Below are 21,561 nucleotides of genomic sequence, written 5' to 3'. Positions count from 1 at the left end.
TTTCTTGAGGTAGGATTGTATTGCTATAAGCTTCCCTCTTAGAACTGCTTTTGCTGCATCCCATAGGTTTTGGGTCGTTGTGTTTTCATTGTCATTTGTTTCTAGGTAGTTTTGGATTTCCTCTTTGATTTCTTCAGTGATCCCTTGGTTATTTAGTAGTGTATTGTTTAGCCTCCATGTGTTTGTATTTTTTACAGTTTTTTTCCTGTAATTGATATCTAGTCTCATAGCATTGTGGTCGGAAAAGATACTTGATATGATTTCAGTTTTCTTAAATTTACCAAGGCTTGATTTGTGACCCAAGATATGATCTATCCCAGAGAATGTTCCATGAGCACTTGAGAAGAAAGTGTATACTGTCGTTTTGGGATGGAATGTGCTATAAATATCAATTAAGTCCATCTTGTTTAAAGTATCATTTAATGCTTGTGTTTCCTTTTTTATTTTCATTTTGGATGATCTGTCCTTTGGTGTAAGTGGAGTGTTAAAGTCCCCTACTATTATTGTGTTACTGTCAATTTCCCCTTTTAAGGCTGTTAGCATTTGCCTTATGTATTGAGGTGCTCCTGTTTTGGGTGCATAAATATTTACAATTGTTATATCTTCTTCTTGGATTGATCCCTTGATCATTATGTAGTGTCCTTTTTTGTCTCTTGTAATAGTCTTTATTTTAAAGTCTATTTTGTCTAATATGAGAATTGCTACTCCAACTTTCTTTTGACTTCCACTTGCATGGAATATCTTTTTCCATCCCCTCCCTTTCAGTCTGTATGTGTCCCTAGATCTGAAGTGGGTCTTTTGTAGACAGCATACTACGGGTTTTGTTTTTGTATCCATTCAGCGAGTCTGTATCCTTTGGTTGGAGCGTTTAATCCATTTACATTTAAGGCAATTATTGATATGTATGTTCCTATTACCATTTTCTTAATTGTTTTGGGTTTATTTTTGTAGGTCTTTTCCTTCTCTTGTGCTTCTTGCCTAGAGAAGTTCCTTTAGCATTTGTTGTAAAGCTGGTTTGGTGGTGCTGAATTCTCTTAGCTTTTGCTTGTCTGTAAAGGTTTTAATTTCTCTGTCGAATCTGAATGAGATCCTTGCTGGGTAGAGTAATCTTGGTTGTAGGTTTTTCCCTTTCATCACTTTAAATATGTCCTGCCAGTCCCTTCTGGCTTGCAGAGTTTCTACTGAAACATCAGCTGTTAACCTTTTGGGGATTCCCTTGTATGTTATTTGTTGCTTTTTCTTTGCTGCTTTTAATATGTTTTCTTTACATTTAATTTTTGATAGTTTGCTTAATATGTGTCTTTGCATGTTTCTCCTTGGATTTATCCTGTATGGGACTCTCTGTGCTTCCTGGACTTGATTGACTATTTACTTTTCCATATTAGGGAAGTTTTCAACTATAATCTCTTCAAATATTTTCTCAGACCCTTTCTTTTTCTCTTCTTCTGCGACCCCTATAATTTGAAGTTTGGTGCGTTTAATGTTGTCCCAGAGGTCTCTGAGACTGTCCTCAATTCTTTTCATTCTTTTTTCTTTATTCTGCTCTGTGGTAGTTATTTCCACTATTTTATCTTCCAGGTCACTTTTCTGTTCTTCTGCCTCAGTTATTCTGCTATTGATTCCTTCTAGAGAATTTTTAATTCATTTATTGTGTTGTTCATCATTGTTTGTTTGCTCTTTAGTTCTTCTAGGTCCTTGTTAATTGTTTCTTGTATTTTCTCCATTCTATTTCCAAGATTTTGGATCATCTTTACTATCATTACTCTGAATTCTTTTCCAGGTAGACTGCCTATTTCCTCTTCATTTGTTTGGTCTGGTGGGTTTTTACCTTGCTCCTTCATCTGCCACATATTTCTCTGTCTTCTCATTTTGTTTAACTTACTGTGTTTGGGGTCTCTTTTTCGCAGGCTGCAGGTTCATTAATTCGCATTGTTTTTGGTGTCTGTCCCCAGTGGATGAGGCTGGTTCAGTGGCTGGTGTAGGCTTCCTGGTGGAGGGGACTGGTGCCTGTGTTCTGGTGGGTGGGGCTTGATCTTGTTTTTCTGGTGGGCAGGGCTGTGTCTGGGGGTGTGTTTTGGGGTGTCTGTGAACTTAGTCTGACTTTAGGCAGCCTCTCTGCTAATAGGTGGGGTTGTATTCCTGTCTTGCTAGTTATTTGGCATGGCGCGTCCAGCACTGGAGCTTGTTGGCCTTTGGGTGGAGCTGGGTCTTAGTGTTGAGACGGAGATCTCTGGGAGAGCTCTCGCCAATTGATATTACATGGGGCTAGGAGGTCTCTGGTAGTTCAGTGTTCTGAACTAGGCTCTTCCACCTTGGAGGCTCAGGCCTGGCACTAGGCCGGAGCACCAAGACCCTGTCAGCCACACGGCCAGGTCCGCGGGGATTTTCTTGCCTTTTGGGAAGTCTGAGGTCTTCTGCCAGCATTCAGTAGGTGTTCTGCAGGAGTTGTTCCACATGTAGATGTATTTTTGATGTATTTATGGGGAGGAAGGTGATCTCTATGTCTTATCCCTCCGCCATCTTGAAGGTCCCCCTGCAATAGGAAACTCCACTGAAGACGCCAACCCCCACAAGAACTAGAGGTACAGAGGCATTTTTTCAGAGGGTTTACAACTTGTTTTTTTTTTCTTTTCCTTTGTGCTTTGTCTAGTTTCACTTGTTCACAGGGTACCTCATGCAGAGGCCTCGCACCCAGCAGTTCAGATTAGAGTGCCTAGTGAGAAATGGCTGCACTGTCACCTCAGCTCGGTGGGCTGAGCCCTGTGCAGAAGCGCTGCCCTGACACTGCAGCTCAAGATGACGGTGGAAGGCCTGGGTTGTTTGTTTTTTTTCTGCATGAGCTGTTTGTGTATTTCGGGTTTAATCCCTTGTTGGTCGCATCGTTTGCAAATATTTTATCCCATTCTGTGGGTTTTCTTTTCATTTTGTTTATGGTTTCCTTTGCTGTGCAAAAGCTTTTAAGTTTAAACATGCACATTTAAGTATAGGCTTGACTCTGCTGCTGACTAGGATTTTAAGTCTTTGAGCTGGTCATATAATTTTTTTTGGCCTCAGGAAATTGAAGGTCTCCTCTTGCTCCTCAGTATAGATCCTCTAAAAGTTGTAAAACTAAGAATAATAACAGTAGTAACTAACATTTATTGAGCCTCTTTATGTGAGAAAGTCGGCTAAGTACTTTACTGGATTATCTCCTTTAATCTTTGTAACAATCCTTTTGAGAATAGATATTATATTAACATGGGTATCTTTGGGGATGATAGGTTTATGGTGAGTTATCAAGGGATTCTATGGGTGTGTTTTAATAGTGCATCCTTTATTTTTAAATATGAAATCTTGGAGGACAACCAGACCCTTCCACAAGATGCCCTTTGGTGTCATCGTGGAGACTGAACACTGGACTGTGTTAGTATTTAGACTAAGTGGATCACTGTATCTTGAGTAACTGGGTTACTCAAAAGAGAGAAGTTAAAACATCCTGGAATCTGTCCAGAGGAAGTTGAAGCGTAGTTCAGATGGGCCCTTCACCCATTGAGGCATGCCACTCTAGAACTGCAACTCTTATGTTCAGTGTTTAAAATAAACCCTTATCAAATATTAAAAGAAGAAGATTCCAGATTACAGAATAAAAAAGCCTATGTTCAAATTTTAAATATAAAAAACTAAAACAAACTATCTTTCCCTAAAATGTAGCTTAGTTCTCTAATGGTTGCTTGTATCAAATGCTACCCTCCCTTCTTTAAGTACCACAGAAGTGTACAAATCCAAATAGTCTTGTTCCTTTCATAGGGACAACAACAACACAAATAAGAAAGGATTTATACTTTTGCGATGGTGTAAATTATACATAAATGTGCAAAGCTGCCAATAATTCATGTATATTTTATTTATTTCTTTTATTTTTTTTTAATCTGTAGGCTTCTTTATAAAAATTTATTTGTTTATTTATTTTTGGCTGCATTGGGTCTTCCTTGCTGTGCGCGGGCTTTCTTTAGTTGCGGCAAGTAGGGGCTACTCTTCGTCACGGTGCACGGGCTTCTTATTGTGATGGCCTCTCTTGTTGCGGAGCACAGGCTCTAGGCATGTGGACTTTGGTAGTTGTGGCATGCGGGCTCAGTAGTTGTGGCTCGTGGGTTCTAAAGTGCAGGCTCAGCAGTTGTGGCGCACGGGCTTAGTTGCTCCGCAGCACGTGGGATCTTCCCAGACCAGGGCTTGAACCCGTGTCCCCTGCACTGGCAGGCAGATTCTTAACCACTGCGCCACCAGACAGGCCCCACAGCATGTGTATTTTATTTTATTTATTTTTTTATGTGGGTGAATAATTATTTTATTTTATTTTTTTAACATCTTTATTGGAATATAATTGCTTTACAATGGTGTGTTAGTTTCTGCTGTATCACAAAGTGAATCAGCTATACGTATACATACATCCCCATATCCCCTCCCTCTTGCATCTCCCTCCCACTCTCCCTATCCCACCCCTCTAAGTGGTCACAAAGCACGGAGCTGATCTCCCTGTGCTATGCAGCTGCTTCCCACTAGCTATCTATTTTACATTTGGTAGTGTATATATGTCCATGCCACTCTCTCACTTCGTCCCACCTTACCCTTCCCCCCACTATGTCCTCATGTCCCCATGTCCCCATGCTTAGGGGCAGGACAGGAATAAAGACACAGACATAGAGAATGGACTTGAGCATGTGTATTTTAAATCACAGTATACTTAATAGAATGAGATCTGGATTAATTTCTTTAAAGTTTTTACAACGGAACCATATTAAATGATTAACATAATATATCTGAGTATTAATGATATATAATGGTAACTAAGATTTATAATAAAGCATGTATATGCTTATATGTATATAATATAAAATGTATTTATAATAATATAAATTTATTATATTTAAGATGTCAACACACTTTTACATTTTCAATAGTTGACTTAAATTTAGGTTGACATCTTCAGGTTTTCATCATTTCAGTCTTCAGAGTGCTTATTAGCATTTTATTGTCAAAGTTGAAGCTTACTTAGCTCTTTGAAACTGACAAAAGACCTCTGAGTTGACAGTCATCTCCTAAATAAACAAGATTTTGAAGGCAGTTGAAGTGTCTTTCAAATCAGTACTCCAGAGACTATATGTAAAACTTACTGAAGAGAGTCTATTATGATTTAGAGGCAAAAAGAAAAATAAACAAACAAAAAATCCTCTCAGCTTTTTAACACAATTCGAGTTTACCATTTTTCATGGTATCTCTCAGAAACAGGGAAACCAATAACAATGAATAAAGATTTGCTTCAGAACTATAAAAGAAAAAAATCAAAGATATTATTACTAATGTTAGTACTTTTGAGAAATAAAATAATGAAGAAAAATTTTAAAAATAACGTTAACGTAAGATAAACTTTTGGGAAAGTTCTAAAATATGCAGTCTTAGTGGCATGGACGTATATACACTACCAAACGTAAAATAGACAGCTAGTGGGAAGCAGCCGCATAGCACAGGGAGATCAGCTCAGTGCCCTGTGACCATCTACAGGGGTGGGATAGGGAGGGTGGGAGGGAGGGAGACGCAAGAGGGAAGAGATATGGGAACATATGTATATGTATAACTGATTCACTTTGTTATAAAGCAGAAATTAACACACCATTGTAAGCAATTATACTCCAATAAAGATGTTTTAAAAAATAATAAATAAATAAATAAATAAAATATGCAGTCATGAATAGTTTTTTTATTTAAGGGCCAAGTCAGATCAGTGCGCTCCCCAATGAGGCTTTATATACAATAGAGATACCTGCAGAAATTTTGATTCAGTAGAATCAACACAGGGCCCAGACATCTATTACTGGAATTGTCTTTCTGTGTGTATGTGTGAGATCCTGTTGTAAAGGTTACAACTAATGGATTAGATCCATGATTCTCAAACTTTTTGGACTTAGGATCCCTTTACACTTTAAAAATTGTTGAAGATCTCAAAAGAACTTTTATTTATGTGGGTTATATCTGTGATATTTACTATCTTGGAAATTAAAACAGATTTTTTTAAATACCTATTAATTCATTTTAAAAACAATAATAGACCCATTACATGTTAACATAATAGCATTATTATTAAGATAACCATATTTTATGAAACATGTAGAAGAGTGGCATTTATACATTTCTGTAAATCTCTTTAATGTATGTCTTAATATTAAGAAAACTGGATTCTTGTAAATGCTTGTGCATTCAATCTCTGGTAGTATCTTATTTTGGTTGAAGTATATGAAGAAAATCTGACCTCATACAAATACACATTTGGTAAAGAGTATCTTAAGAGACTTTTCAGATAATTTGGATATTTCTCTTTGCTATCACACCAAAACTGGGTAAGTGGTAGTTTCTTAAATACTACTTGCAATGTAGAATCTGAAATGTCATAAATAAGCATTTCTTATTCTGTTACACTAAAATCCATTGGTCTGTCTTGAACTCTGAATGGATCTTTCAACTATGCATTATTCTGTAACATCATGCATTGGTCATTTGGAAAATATTGGTTCAGTGAGTTATTTAGGTCTTTCAAACATTGAAACATTTCTGTAAATGATGAAAAATATCACATTTGTTAGTATCATCATTAATTTCATCAGAAAACTCATCTAAGTAGTGGGAAGCTGTCGCGTTCAGGGTGGCAGATACAGAATTTCCAAAATTCTTATTTTCACTTGAAAGTTTGGATTTTATCACTCACTGTCAGTTATTTTCCTTGAGGTGGCAGGCTCAGTTTGTTCATTTTTGAGAAAATGCCCAGTCTCAATAACCAGAATTTATGTTAGTTGTTCTTCCAAGAAAAAAAAAATGGTATTCCATGGAAAAAGCCACCAGCTCAGCTTTCACCTCAAACAATACTTCTCCTAAAGAAAACCATCCCCACAAGGATCCCAGATGTCTTTTACATCATTTGGTATGACGCTAACTCTTCCTCTTTTGGAGAGTTTTTCAAATATGGAGGTGCACATCTCTAAATGTAATCCAGATTAGAAACAACAGAGGAAACAGAGTTAGGAAAAAACTGTCTAAATAGGTGACCCACAGTAACTAATTTAATATGCCGTTGTTCATTAAAAGCAGTACCACTGGTATAAAATAATGCATTAAATTCTATACTTAGTATCTGAAAGACCAGGTTGTTTTGAAACTGAAAACAACAGAGAAACACTGCTCAACTGATGACGTGATTTAATATTTCTGACACTGAAAAATGCAACCAGAGCATCCACTTTAAAAAAATCTACAGCTGATCCTGCAGGAGGAGATATTTTAGGCAAGTTATTTTTTTAACATCATACTTATTTTAATGTCTTCCTTATTAATTCATGCATTTGAAAATAGTTTCATCTTGGAATTTTCCAGCAAGTTATGGTTTGAGTTTATGGGAAGAAAAATAATCAAACTTTAGGCTTACAAATGGTAGATATAACCAAATTCCCTTTTCCTTCTAACATTTTCTTGGAACTCATCAATACAGAGAGTTTTTATTCATCCATAAATTTTCATGGCACTTTGCACTATTCCTCCCATAATAGTTGTTTTGGTCCTGCATATTAATTCAAACCACGATTCAACAATCTTTAGAATTGGAAACTGCAATTCATGAATCCCAAAAATCCTTTGTATTTCAGGTGGCACCTGTTCTCTTCACCCAACAAATGCTTTCAGTTCAGTCTCATCCTTTAGTCAGCTATGTTGCTAAGATGCCTACGTTGTCACACATTTTCTCTTTAACATGTTTTCAGTTCATATTTGCATACATTTTGGCCATCAAATGAGGAAACAATATTTAAGATGCTCTGCTTCCGTGCACCTCTGGCCAGCCGTTACTTTTTTTAAAACCATTAAGACATTTTAAAAAGTGGCCATTTTCTTTGTATTGATATTAAATCTATTCTGACCATATCATAAGAGCAGGAAGCTGGAGCCATTCAGACAGGCATTTGTCTATGAGTCTGAAGAATTCAGCAAGGCTTGCAAATGTGCCATGACTTTGTGAGCTCATTGCTTCAACATTTAGCACCTACTTTGTTCCAAGCATTGTGTTAGGTGATAAGACTGATGCTAATGATGTGAGCAGTGTCAACATCACTACCACCACCTGGTCTTTGAGAGCTTCGAGAGCTCTCTGTATGCTGGGTACTAAAGATACGGGTTTACATATATTCCATTCATTATCTCATCCCTATGAGGTAGTTTCTATCATCATTCCAGTTTTACAGATGAAGAAACTGAGACTTCTCCTTAGATCCTGTAACTAGTAAGTGAAGCTGAGATTCTTTTACAGAGGAGACGAGCTCTTAACCACTTAACTATAGATAACACTGAAGTTTAGTTTAAATTTTTTTAAATTGTTTTAAGTCTTTATGGAAAGGGTGATTAGGCAGATTGAGGAAGAGAGTTTATAAACAACAGCTCTCTCTTTTTTTAATTTATTTTTTTATTGAAGCATAGTTGATTTACAATGTTGTGTTAGTTTCAGGTGTATAGCGTAGTGATTCAGTTATACATATACATATATATATTCTTTTTCAGATTCTTTTCTCTTATACGTTATTATAAAATATTGAGTATAGTTCCTTGAGATCCTTGTGCTATATAGTAGGTCCTTATTGATTATCTATTTTATATATAGTAGTGTGCGTTTGTTCATCCCAACCTCCTAATTTATCCCTCCCCCACCACTCTCCCCTTTGGGAACCATAAGTTTGTTTTCTATGTCTGTGAGTCTGTTTCTGTTTCATAGATAAGTTCATTTGTGTCATATTTTAGATTTCACATATAAGTGATATCATATGGTATTTGTCTTTCTCTTTCTGACTTCACTTAATATGATGATCTCCAGTTCCATCCATGTTGCAGCAAATGGCATTATTTCATTCTTTTTTATGGCTGAATAATATTCCATTGTATATATATACCACATCTTCTTGATCCATTCATCTGTCGATGGACATTTAGGATGCTTCCATGTTTTGGCTATTGTAAATAGAACAGCAGCTCTCTGTGTGCATTATTTCTGATAAAAAGACTATATGAGGTGTTCAGCAAAATTCCCTGTGGTTTGGGCATTAGAAGGCTTAGGAAGGCACATCCATAGGGAAAGGAGAGCAAGAGAGAGCTGGGATGGAGAGTGTAGAAGTCACCGGTTAGAGTCTCAGAAGGACCATGAGAGCAGGAAATAGCTTGGAAAGAGGGCATAGACATAAATTTCATGAATTAATTCCACCTTTGTAAGAAAATGTGATTTTTTAGGATTAAAAATACATCACCCATCCACCACTTAATTATTATTAATTCAATAATATATATCTATTTGTTTAATAACTGGTCCTGTTGAAAAATAGCATAGTGCCCTATTCTCTGGTGTTCACCAGTTTCACTAATGCCTGGAACATAGTAGATACTCAATAAAATATTTATTGAATGAAAATTATTTGAGAGTCTGTAATGTACACGTATGCATTGACCATTTCTGTACTTTCTTTTAATGAATTTGTGGGCTATATGAAGTATTTACAATTTTTCAGACCACATGTCCAGAACCTCAAATTCTTTTAAAGATAAAATGCATCTTAATTATGTAATTACTCACTGCATTGGCCATTCTGGAATCTCTGTTATAAATACAAGCCTTAGTTGATTGTTTACCCATGAGATTGGAATGGCTTTCCACCTTGTAAATTATGTTTGTCTGGTGAATTTTAATGGAAAGTTTAATTACCTGTTTCTAAAGACAGCTTAATTAGTTGCTCAAGAGACCCTTCTCTCAATTCATGTTTGGAGGATAGTTTTGTTGATTTGTTTTCATTTAAAAAAAAATAGGAAAAGTCGATGCAAAAACAAAACCAGGCATGCTGCTCAGTAACTTTCCTTGAAGCCGTGGTAGGCATTTGATGAAGGAGCTGCATGTATCTAAGGAAGAGCATCATATCATTTTACCCACTACCCTCAAAATAATTAAAAAGGCTTTTAAAATGCCAGAAATTAATCACCAAGGCTGACCTCACTTCTCTGGATGTTGTAAACCATTTGTCAGGCTTAGCACTGAATTGGGGAAGGTCATTTTCAGCTGTGAATATTTCTGCTTGCTGATGGTCCTGGGTGTTTGCAGCCTGGGGCCTTACTAAAGTAAGAGTCAGTTTCCTCACACTTTGAGTAATCTTATCTCCAGGTCCCAGGAAAGCAGGTGGAATGGACAGAGGGGTAGGTGTGAAATCTGGAGGCCTGGGTTCCCACCATTGCTCCTTTGCTTAATGATTTCTGCCCCTGATCAAGTACCTTAACACCTTTGCACTGTCATTCTGAAAAACAGGAAAGTGAGGATACAGTGAAATAGTGTATGTGACAAAGCAGTTTGTAGAATCTAAAACTCTGACTAAATAAGTGCTCCTGATTTGGAGGCAGTGAAAGAGTTGGGCCTGAGTGTTGTTTTTTTTTTTAAACAAAACAAGCAGAAGAATACAGTAATTAAAGCTATTGTAAAGTAAGACTGGAACAGGATTATGAAGCCATTTACCTCACAGATTACTTCTTGCTGTGCACCATGGTGACAGTATCAGGCCTGCTGCTGAAAGGGATTTTGTAAGACTCCCCCAGTCACCCAAACCTGCTTTCCTGAAACTAGATGATAATTTCCTGCTACTAGGCAGGGACATGCTAAACCTAAAGATAACTGTGACCCATCTTCCCAGAGCATCGATTTTACTCAGTAGTCATTGATCGAAAACATTTTTATTTTAAACATTTTATATGGGCACATTTAGGGGAGCTTGAAGAGCCACCCCTGGATCCCTGCACACCCCTGTTCACTGTTGGTTGCTGTTGGGGACATTTTGGTAGAAAAGGTAGTAAAGCACTAGCTGAAGCTGGCCAGATAGCCTTAAATAACTTTTGACCTTATCAACCTAAGATCTTCATTTGCTCCTTAAATTATCTCTCATTAACCTATCCTTTGTGGAGGAGGAAAATGGCAAGGTAGATCCCTCTCAATACATTAAAATGTCACTGAAAGATAGATGTTAAATCATCCTTTAATCTTTCCTTCTTCCTTCTCACAGGAAGTTGATTGCAGTCTGACTTTCTGTGTCTTATTTTCTAATGTGCTAATCATTTGTGGGCCTGGTCTAGATGCCTCAAATCACTCATAAGATATCAGGGTTCAAATGGAACACAGTGTGTGTGTGTGTGTGTGTGTGTGTGTGTGTGTGTATATATATATACACACACACATATATACACACACATATATATGGAAGAATCTAATTATATATAGATTTCATATGTATCATATATATGTATGATATATATATGAAAGAATCTAATTATCTCTTCTATGAAAAAGAACATTCAAGTTAGGGGTTGTTCTCTCAATTTCATTAGGAACCTTTGAACTACCAGGAATTTCATAAGATGAAATACTATGGACACGATATAAAGTTTATTTTAGAAAAATGCCCAGATGCAAGCTATTTTTACTTTTTCAACATCATTAATGTAAAACATACCATGTGGTAGTGTCATTACAAAGAAAAGACAATATTTGGCAGTGAGGTGAACAATTAACACATCTATGAATAATTCTCATGCTTATACTTCTTCTCAGGGAAATTATTTATGAAAGTTAAATCTGTTACCTTCAGGCCACTATTGCCATTTTCAAACATTAAAAATAGGCTTTCAAAAGTATGTTTGAACTTCACAAGTACACTTTATACCGTGAGCCCACGTTGCCATTTTCAAATATTAAAAATAGGCTTCCAAAAGTATGGTTGAACTTCACAAATACACTTTGTACCATGAGCCCGTGTTTATCTTTATTGAGCCTTAAAATGAATATTTAAATAAATTACATTTGGAATATTCTAATCAAATTACACATGTAGGAAATAGCTTTTATAACTTAAGTTTTAAGAAATTCGGTAGCAGGTCCTTTTTAAAAGAACCACATCACATAGACTTCGTCTTATCCTAATGAGTTGAAGTCAGTGGTAGAATGAGAAAACTGAAAATACAGTGCCTGGCTTTTATTCTGATTCACTGGCTTGCTTTTGTTAAATTGGTGATTGTGAAATGTTCACTGAACTGCAATAACTTGAAATAACCTCTAATGGCAGTTTAAAATCTGAAAATACTCCTACTGTCAATCTGAGTCTGCTTTTTAATTGTACCTTCCATATGTATATTACAATGAAAAGCTCTCTGAAAAAGTGAAAACATCTATGATCCCAGAGTTTTGCACTGAATTTAAAGTCTCTAGTTGTTGATATAGTGTTAGAGCTTCTCTAATTTCATCTCCTCTGTTGTTACAGAACAATAGAAGTGTTTCTTTAAGTTGTGCAAGTAATAAGTATCAAAATTTGGGGTAAAACAAAAACCAAAAGGTAATGACATATTTCCCTAATTAGCCCTCAACTTCACTTAGGGGGGAAAATAGAGAAAAAGTTCCTTTGGGGGCCAGTTTCAGCTTTTCATTCGGAAGAACCGAGAAAGAATGTTATGATCATCATCATACAACCATCACTGCGAATGGCCAAATACTGGAGTGTGTTAGACTAGAATACTTTACTCTTATTATGTAATTTTATATATAATTACATGTATATATTAACTTGTTACACGATTCAGGGCAGGAAAACATCTGCCATTTATTTTATTTTATCTTCCCAAAGTACCTATTATATAAATTATCAATACACCAGGGCTACAATCTAGTATCCATTAAGAACTTGTAAATGAAAAAATAAGACTGTGTCCTATGAGTTAACTTTAAGATCACCACCTGAGATATTTGGACAGAGATATGCAAAATCATCATAAAGAGACACCTGGAAAAAGGAGACTCAAAGAGCTCGGAGCTGCTTATGCCCATCTAAGCACTGACTGAAAATGAAGGTGCCTCTCACTAAATGGGCACTGAGCATTCTAGTCCTGTGGCAGGGCCATCCTAATTGTAGAGGACTCAAAGGATGTCTTAACTCTATGCATTAAATATTCAGTTCATCTAACACACTCCACTTGTCTGATTCCATTCTCATCTGCTTCCTGATTATTTTTTGTTTCCAGTGTAGATATGCTGCCCCAAAAGGAACATGTTGGTCACCCACTTTCTGATAATTATATCTCATATCTTAGTATAAACTAGACAGCCATCATTCTGCTTTTACTTATCAGTTTCATGAGCTTCGTATTATAATGTCATTCTCTCCCCTGGAGAAATAGACATGATCTCCTTGCTGACAAATTAAGTTTCTGAGCCTGCAAAACTGAGTACCACACAAAAGCCTGTAGTGAATTAGCCAGAGCTACCTTGAAGGGACTCACTCATAGCCAACCTGGCCTTTCCTACTTAGACACACTCACATCTTCACATCCCTATGTGCTAAATGAGTGTGAACCTTCCTTTTTCATTTTGAATTTCTGTTAAAAATATAAAGAAGACCATGGAGTTCATTTAGTCCAGCTGGGACTTAGAAAAAAGTTCAGTGACTTAGTTGGTATCTGTCAGAACCAGGCTTGGTAACCAGGGTGTGTGCCACTCTGCCCCCTCCTCTCTGGGCCTGGTGTGCAAAACCCTTCTTCCAACTGTCGCTTGGAGAAGTTGATCGTTTCTTGTTTCTTGAAAGGGTAAGGAATGCTGGGCTGTGCTTTTTTGTTTGCATTGTGTTTTCAAAGGTTTTCTGCTTATAATTATTGCATGTAAGTCAGGGAACATGTTAGAGTGTACAGAGTTTGGTAGTGTGAGTGTTAATATAGAGTAAATTTACTATACACTGAAGTGAATGCATTGATGTGCCTATTGTTATCTGTTTAGAGAGACATTACGTTAATGCTAGGGCAGCTATGTAATGAAGAGAGTTAGGAATTATGATGTGACTGATGCCAGGAGCATAAAAATTTAGAGCCCTGGCCGGATTTAAGAGTTTCCTATGCAACATAAAAAGTTATTTATCCCAATGTTAACTTAAGGAATTTATAGAGTTCTGTATAGAAATCTCTAATGTTCGACTTAAAATGCATTTGAAAATTTTGAGGAGGTGATGAATCTGAAAGATGCTATAAATTAAATATAAGCAGTACTAAATTGACTAGTGATCTGAGAGGTATTAGAATATAAATGATCCAGAAACTTATTCAAATGATAGCCTTTCAAAATTGCATGTTAACTATAGGTAATATGAGGGGCGGGAGAGTCTAGAGGAAAGACACAGAATTTGAAGTCACGTAGACCTGGGTTCAACTCCTTTTCTCACCACGTATTAGTTAGGTGACCTTAATCTCTCTGAGCTTCTGTTTCTTTATCTATAAAGTGACACCTGCCCTATTGTTTTAACAACTAAACTACATCATACATGTATAGCATTTACTAGTATAGTGCCATGTAGTTGTCAGTTAATAAATGTAAGCTGACATATTGTTGTTAAGTACCTTGAATATATTGTACTTTTGGCTCTCATGGTGTGAAACTAGGTTACAAATGATAATTCAGGGGACAAATGTATGAATAATCTGTGTATCTAGAGTGAGCTGAATTTGCTTGGATCTACAAATTTTGATAGTGGAAGAGCTGTGTTTATATCTCAATTTTAACATTTTATAGAAATTGCAGGATTTGCTAAACCTGAACCAGTGACTCAGATCACCCAGTAGTAAGTAAATCCAGCTATTCTTCATCTCCCGGAGCCTCAGGGCCATGCCAGCTATAACAATCCTTTATGGTGCTTTTTGGATGGAATGTTGATTTAGCTTAGTTAACTGGGGCATTGAGATCATGAGTGTGTGATGTCATCATGAAGTTACAAAGGAGGTGGCTGTTTGCCTGAGGTCCCTCCAGTTTCCTAGAGAACACTCTTACTATTAGTGTGTCCTGACATTCAGTAATTGGAGATTTATTCTTTTGGCTTAAGTCTTGCTCCCATACTAAAAACCAGTTATTCATGGAGAAGGAAGTGTAATCAGTCATTTGCACCTTAGTGTAAGTGAGTTGATAAGACCCTGCCCTGTAAGCAGGGTTTGAGGCAGGAAGGAGGAGAGGACAGGGATTACTCAGAGTTTGAGCCCAGGGGTTTAGATTACCAGGACAGGGTAAGTTAAAAATTGCAGAACGGTGATGCCTATGATGTGTCCCTAAACCACCTGGTTACAATTTGACCTGAAGCTCACGCTGCTTAGGACAGTGGCCTTGGGCCTTTAATGTGTATCACTGTCACATGTTATACTAACCCTGATCTTGGAAAGATGGGGTCTTGGAAGGGAAGGAGGGGAAACTTCTATTTATTGATTACTTTCTGTGCTGGGAATAATGCAAAATACTTATTTAATTCTTAATAATTCTGTAATGTAAGTACTTCTAATCCATTTTACACATAAGGAAACACACAAATTAGTAGCTTGACCAAGGACACACCACAGCCAATAGGATGTGATTTTAGATTTTGTCTGGCCCTGGTGCCCATGATCCTGTTGTGCTACACATGGTGAAAATGAGAGGCTAACTCAGTACAAATCCAGTATTATTACTAGACAGACAACAGGGTAGTAGGGTCAGTGGTGGAAATTTCTTTATTTGAAAAATAGCAAATGCATTCCTTTCCAAGGTCACCTATTTCCCCCTTCTTTTCCTTATTCCTCACACGACACCCCTCCCCCCCATTATTTTCCCAGTCCTCTGTACTACAGATGGTATGGACAAAGGTAGAAACAGAGAACATTGTGGAATCTGCTCCTTCCCCATGTCTTTTTCCAGGCCAGTTACCCTCATCCAGGCAAACAATACAGAAGTGATATCTGTATGAAGGATGGCAAGAGTCAGGTCCAAGACAGGCCAAAGATTCCCAGTCAGAATAAAAAGCTAAATACTGCTGGTGTTTCTAGCTAGAATGACCTTGTGGGACATGTACCCTGCCAGTTCAGACCCCCACCCAGTGAAGCCGTTTTCTTCTCTTTTATAGAACCAGAATATGAGGGGGCTCTCTCTCTAACACCTCGGGTTTATCTCCTACTCTCATTACAAGGTAGCAGAAAGAGCTGCCAGGCTTTGGGGACAAAAGACAGGGATTCAGACCACAGAATTTCCACTTCCTGACTGGGGACCTTGAGCAATTCATTCTGTGAGTGTTTCTTCGTCTATAAAATGTCCATTATACAACACATCTCAGGCTATATGACCAAGAAATAGAACAACGATATGAAGTATCGCACATTGTTCCTGGCTTCCTATGCTGATAATCTTTCCTTGTCACCCCATCCCAACCCTGCTCCCTCAGCTAACATTAGGTGTCAGTCTATGCATTTTAAAAGATAGGATCAGAACTAGAATTGGGGGAATTTGGTAGAGACCATAATATAAAGGGAAGGGCAGGCATTTCTAGGCATGTTTGTATGTATAAACCAAAAGTAGATTAGTCTACTAGCTCCTTGGACAGGAGCCTATGTCTTATACTACACAGCGTGCCCTGCAGCTAGTGTTTGGTACAGCGCCCTGTAATAGTATCATTTATTGAGTGCTCACTGTCTGTAGTCTTTTCCTCTTTTACATATCATCCCCTCTAAACTGCCCAGTAGTAACCTGTAAGATAAGTGTTATTGTCCGTAGTATGTTAATGAGGTAATAACCAAGGCAACAAACAAATCTCCCAAGGTCAGGATTCAGATTTCAGTGTCTGTGATTTCAAATCTCATTTTTTATTATAACACACTGCCCCCCAATAAAAATAACTGCCTTCATTTGGTTTTATTTTTATGTATTGAACCTTTATTTGTACAAGCTACTGTGTTAGATTCAGGCTTTATACTAAGATGTATAAGACCCAGTTCTATATAAACAGGTACACGGGCAACTGTGATATGAGGTAGAAGGTGATACATCTCATAATCAATGAACAAGTGAAGGACTCCGATATTCACAGGTGGATGAGGTCACGTCTAATTGCCGCAAATGGTCAAAGGCATCATGAAGGAGGGCGTGTCTGAATGGAGCCTGAGGGCTGCATTTCCTACTGCAGGTTCTGCCTGGTAAACTTGAGATCTAGATATCTTAGTGCCTGTTACTTTTTCTTACCATCCATTGTTACTCATTGCTTACTGTGTCTTACTATCTATTGCTACTCTTCAATATGAAAGGAGAAGATGGAGAAACCACCTTGAATAGAATCAGACTACCCTCAGACTGCAATGGTGTCCTCTCATTTTCTCATTTGAGTGGATACAGCATAGTGTTTACGAGCCTAACTCCTATCCACCACCTAACGGAACAGCTGTACCATTTTGGGAAGTTAACTTCCGTAGGCCTCAGTTCTTCCAGCTATAAAATGAGGATAGTATATGCCTCATAGACATTTTTCTGTGTAATTAATGGGATTCTGTATGTAAAGTGCTTAGCTGGGTGCTTAGAGCATAAGTGCCTAATAATCAATGAACGATAGGCATAATTAATAGATGCTGTATCTATCTAAGTAGATAGATATGGCCAGAAAAAATATAAGGAAGTGTGGTATACATTTGTCTGGCATGTCAGAACATTGATACTGTTTCTGAATTCGAGAGTTAGCAGTTCTGACTTGAGAGCTCCTCAAAATTAATGCAGAAATGCAGCTGCAGTTATGGAGGCGTAATAGTGACCAAACCCCCAGCCACCTGAGGGGAGCTAAGAAGTTTTTCATCCTAAACCATTGTTTCCTGTCTCCTTAGTGCCCTAGATAGTTGCCCAAGTTGTAATTATTCCAGTATTTCTTGCTTAGGTAGAAAAATTACTCAGGAAAGACAGTATGACTCTGCAGAGCCTACAGTAGACCTGGCCTCTCAGTGACAAAATGTTCACTTTTACTCAGCCATGAATTTTCTGGATAAATCTGCCATGAATATTTTTATGCTTTGGTTGAATTTTAGTTAATACAGCTGAAGGACTGGGGTGATCTATAATAAAGGACCTTGATCTGAAATACTCAGGAAAAAAAAGTTACTTGGGTTACATGGGTGATTGTTTTCTTTATCTTAGTAACTTTAACATTCAGTGTTAAATGTTGTGGAGAAAAAAATTACTGTTAAATTTGCCTTTAGAATCTGTTTTTTTCTGGGCCCACTGAGAATCAGATAAACTTCACTTTAGGTTATATGTGACTAAAGAGTTGGCTGGCCTTTATATTTTTAGTTATCATGTGACAAACTAAGTCTAAGCTGAAGAGTAATTTAGGTTAGGCAAGGAAAGCTCTTTCCATTGTATTTCTTCTTGGGAAAAAAAAATTTTTTTTGTCTCATACTAATCACCTTAGGATATAAATTTGTGGAAATGAAACATCTGTAGATGTAAATATTAACTTTTGCCTTCTGTTTTCTTAGAAATGTTTTAAAAAGAATAAACCGTTTTAAAAGTTGGAACTATATACTCAAAATATTTGGGGGTGTTTAGAAAATCAGGCATTCAGTATCATCAATATCTAGCATGGTTTAAGGACCACTTCACGCCCTGATTAAATTAGAATCTGCATTGGGCCCATAACCCCTGTAGATTATGAAATCTGAGATAAAATCTTTGCAATTATCTAAGCAAATGGACTGAATTCATTTCAATATAGAGTTTTAGATTCTTTAAATACAGTGTAACCTTAGAATCATAATGGGTTAAACTTAATTACTATAGCATGAGGAAGCAGATGGGAGGTGTTTAAGGAATTAATATGAGAAAACTTAAGCTTATATAGCACCTTAGTAAAAAAGTATTGTATAGGTATTGCTCTTAAATGGAGCTGGATTTGAGTCTCTTGCCCAGCACCCGCCTTTCTACATCGGCAAACAAACACCTCAGGTCCAACAAGCACAGTTACACTACATCTGGGACCTGTGAACATGAGGAATTATTCCCAACCGGCTTGCACTGTGACCTGGCCTGAAGCTCTTTGAATGAAGAATGTTGAGACTAAGAATGAAAATAGTGGTTGGACCTATTTAAGCATAGATCCAGAACAAAACTACTCACGGTAGGAAGTCAGAACTGAGCGCCCCAGGGTGTTGGCAGCATTATGTGCATGCTTCTTGCTCTCCATGAAAATAGAATGATAACTAGTTAAACTCCTTTTCTTTTTCATCAAAATACTTATCAGCTTTTGCTCATCTTGAATAAAATGGGGTTTTAGTTAACTAACCTCAGTCCATATGCACAAAGGTGGATTATAGATCAGCCTTTGATAATTTACCTGGCAGTGGTGCATTCTTTTTAAAACCTAATGCTGTGTGTGTTAATTTTCCTTTACTTTTAATAGGTTAAAAAAAAATCCATTTTGTCATGAAGCATGACTCATTCAGTGCTCATTGTCTTCCCACTAATTTTTTTTTTTTGCCTTGAGCCAGCAAGAAAATCTTGCATGAGAGGAGGGAGAAACAGACAGTGAGTTGAGGAATACAGTACTTAAATACTGTTGCTTGGTTTTCATTGGTTATCTCCTTTCTTACGGTGACCAGTCTAATCCAGCCTTCCTTGTCAAATCCCTCCCCTCCCCCATCCTCTGCCAGGGGCTTCACAGGGTGTCAGTTGCTAGAAACTGACTGCAGGCAGTATGTAGGCATCTTTCATTCAGGATGGACATTAATATATTGACTAGAAAAGAAAGCTTTTAGAAATGTGTCATTTGTCAAAATTGCATGGCTTTTTAAAAAGGATAGAGAAATGCTGAATGTTTTGTATGTTAGCATCGACTCTATTTCTGTTCAGACTCTTAAGTTTTCAGAAGCTTAAATATAGAGCCCTTTAAAAAAAAAAAGGAGGAAAGAAGAATTTTTCTGGTTAGTCGACCTCTTTTTAAGAAGTGCTTCATCATCCTCCTCCACCTCTCCGTGATGTTTCTCTGCAGCTCTCTGTAGGGTCGGGTTCTGTGCTGGCTGGCAGAATGCTCATTTGTTAGCTGAATAGAGTTCATCGACAGACATAGATCAATATAGGTTTTCTTTATTTCCTGTGAATTCCAAAATGCCATCCAAAGAGTCTTGGTCGGGTAGGAAAACTAATAGAGCTACAGTTCACAAATCAAAACAAGAGGGCCGTCAGCAAGATTTATTGATAGCAGCCTTGGGAATGAAACTGGGTTCTCAAAAGTCGTCTGTGACAATCTGGCAACCTCTGAAACTCTTTGCTTATTCGCAGTTGACATCACTTGTTAGAAGAGCAACTCTGAAAGAAAACGAGCAAATTCCAAAATATGAAAAGGTTCACAATTTCAAGGTAAGAATATTTATTTTTAACCTTTTCTTATAAGAAAGGAAATGCACATTACTTGAAATATACAATATTAAAGTGTGTCTTTTTAAAACCAGGACAACTGGACGAAAATGTTCTTGCTATTCAGGGAATGAAGATCTTTTAAGCATGATTTTTTTTAAGGAATAGCTTAATAAAGGTGATAGAATCCAACCCCATTTTCTCTGATGCTGATTTAGTATTCTGTTTGATCAGTGTATACTGAGTGGTAAAAGTCTTGACTGATATTTAAAAGATCTCATCTAATAATGATTTTGGCATTATATTTATTTGTGATGCAAATACGTCTAACTACCTTCGTGGGATATTTTGTGAGAGGATTAGATCTTATCTCCTTCCATTTCTGGTAAAAAGCTTTGGCTATAAGAGGCATGTGCTGTTGCATCTGGATTGAGCAGATGGTGTGCATTTCCCATAGTTTCTGTCTTTTCTCCTCTGCTAATGAATTGACCATGATGAAAGGAGGATGGCTACCATGGGACCGTTATGCTGCTGACACCAGCAGCTTCTCTTCACTTTTTGAGGATTTTCTTTCACTGTGTGTGTGTGTGTGTGTGTGTGTGTGTGTGTGTGTGTGTGTAGTTTTTAATTATTGTGTTACTGTGTTTTACCAACTATACTTTAATCATTTTTCATCAAGATGTGTGTGTGTGTTGATTCAAGCTGTGTGTAGATCTTGCCTGTATTTCTAGCATGATATAAGACCTTGAAGTTCAGTCCTTTGCAACCTAATTCAGAGAACATACAATGTGAGGTTGTGCGTAAGGAGACCCAGTTACACTTCATGGGTAGATGCACTAGCATTTCTATAGTAACTTCCCAATAGTTATACAACTTTATGATGAAGTTCCTGAGACATGAATATTGTTAGTGTAGAGAAAATGGCATTAGTTTTGATGTTAGCGGGTATCTGTTTTCAAAAGATGATAAAGCTGGAAACCGTGATCTTCCTTTTATTTATTAATTTATTCAACATTTATTCAGCAGATAGAATGCACCAGGCTCTGTAGTAAGACATTTCATTCCAAATTTGCAATTTATCCTGATTTTTAACACTAGCATTAATTTTACTCAAATGCTAAATACCCAGCCCCCAATATGCTCTGCTTTTTCCATAGTGAAAAAGATTTTTATGAACTTCAGATTATTTGGGGCTAAAGGATACATTCCAAAATGTATGGGCTGTGTAAAGATTGCTAATATTTCAAGGTAAACCAAATAGAGTTTTCTTTTCCCTCTTTAAACATATTATTAAAGACCTGATCTTTCAAACAGTA

The 21,561-nt window shown here is 37.1% G+C and overlaps 1 protein-coding gene across 6 annotated transcripts in view; it reads left to right on the top strand.

Moving 5' to 3' along the window:
• CHN1 (chimerin 1) overlaps positions 1-21,561 on the top strand; it is a 200,256-nt gene that overhangs the window by 127,919 nt on the left and 50,776 nt on the right. For all 6 annotated transcript variants that reach the window (XM_036858805.1, XM_036858807.1, XM_036858806.1 and 3 more), the window contains one exon: positions 20,171-20,248. In XM_036858805.1, the coding sequence (XP_036714700.1) occupies positions 20,171-20,248 (78 nt within the window). The remainder of the gene's footprint in view (positions 1-20,170; positions 20,249-21,561) is intronic.

Source organism: Balaenoptera musculus, chromosome 7 (genome assembly GCF_009873245.2).
Source record: "Balaenoptera musculus isolate JJ_BM4_2016_0621 chromosome 7, mBalMus1.pri.v3, whole genome shotgun sequence".
In the NCBI taxonomy this organism is placed as follows: domain Eukaryota; kingdom Metazoa; phylum Chordata; class Mammalia; order Artiodactyla; family Balaenopteridae; genus Balaenoptera; species Balaenoptera musculus.
Note: the sequence above shows the minus strand (reverse complement) of the source record. Positions and strands in the feature narration are given on the sequence as shown.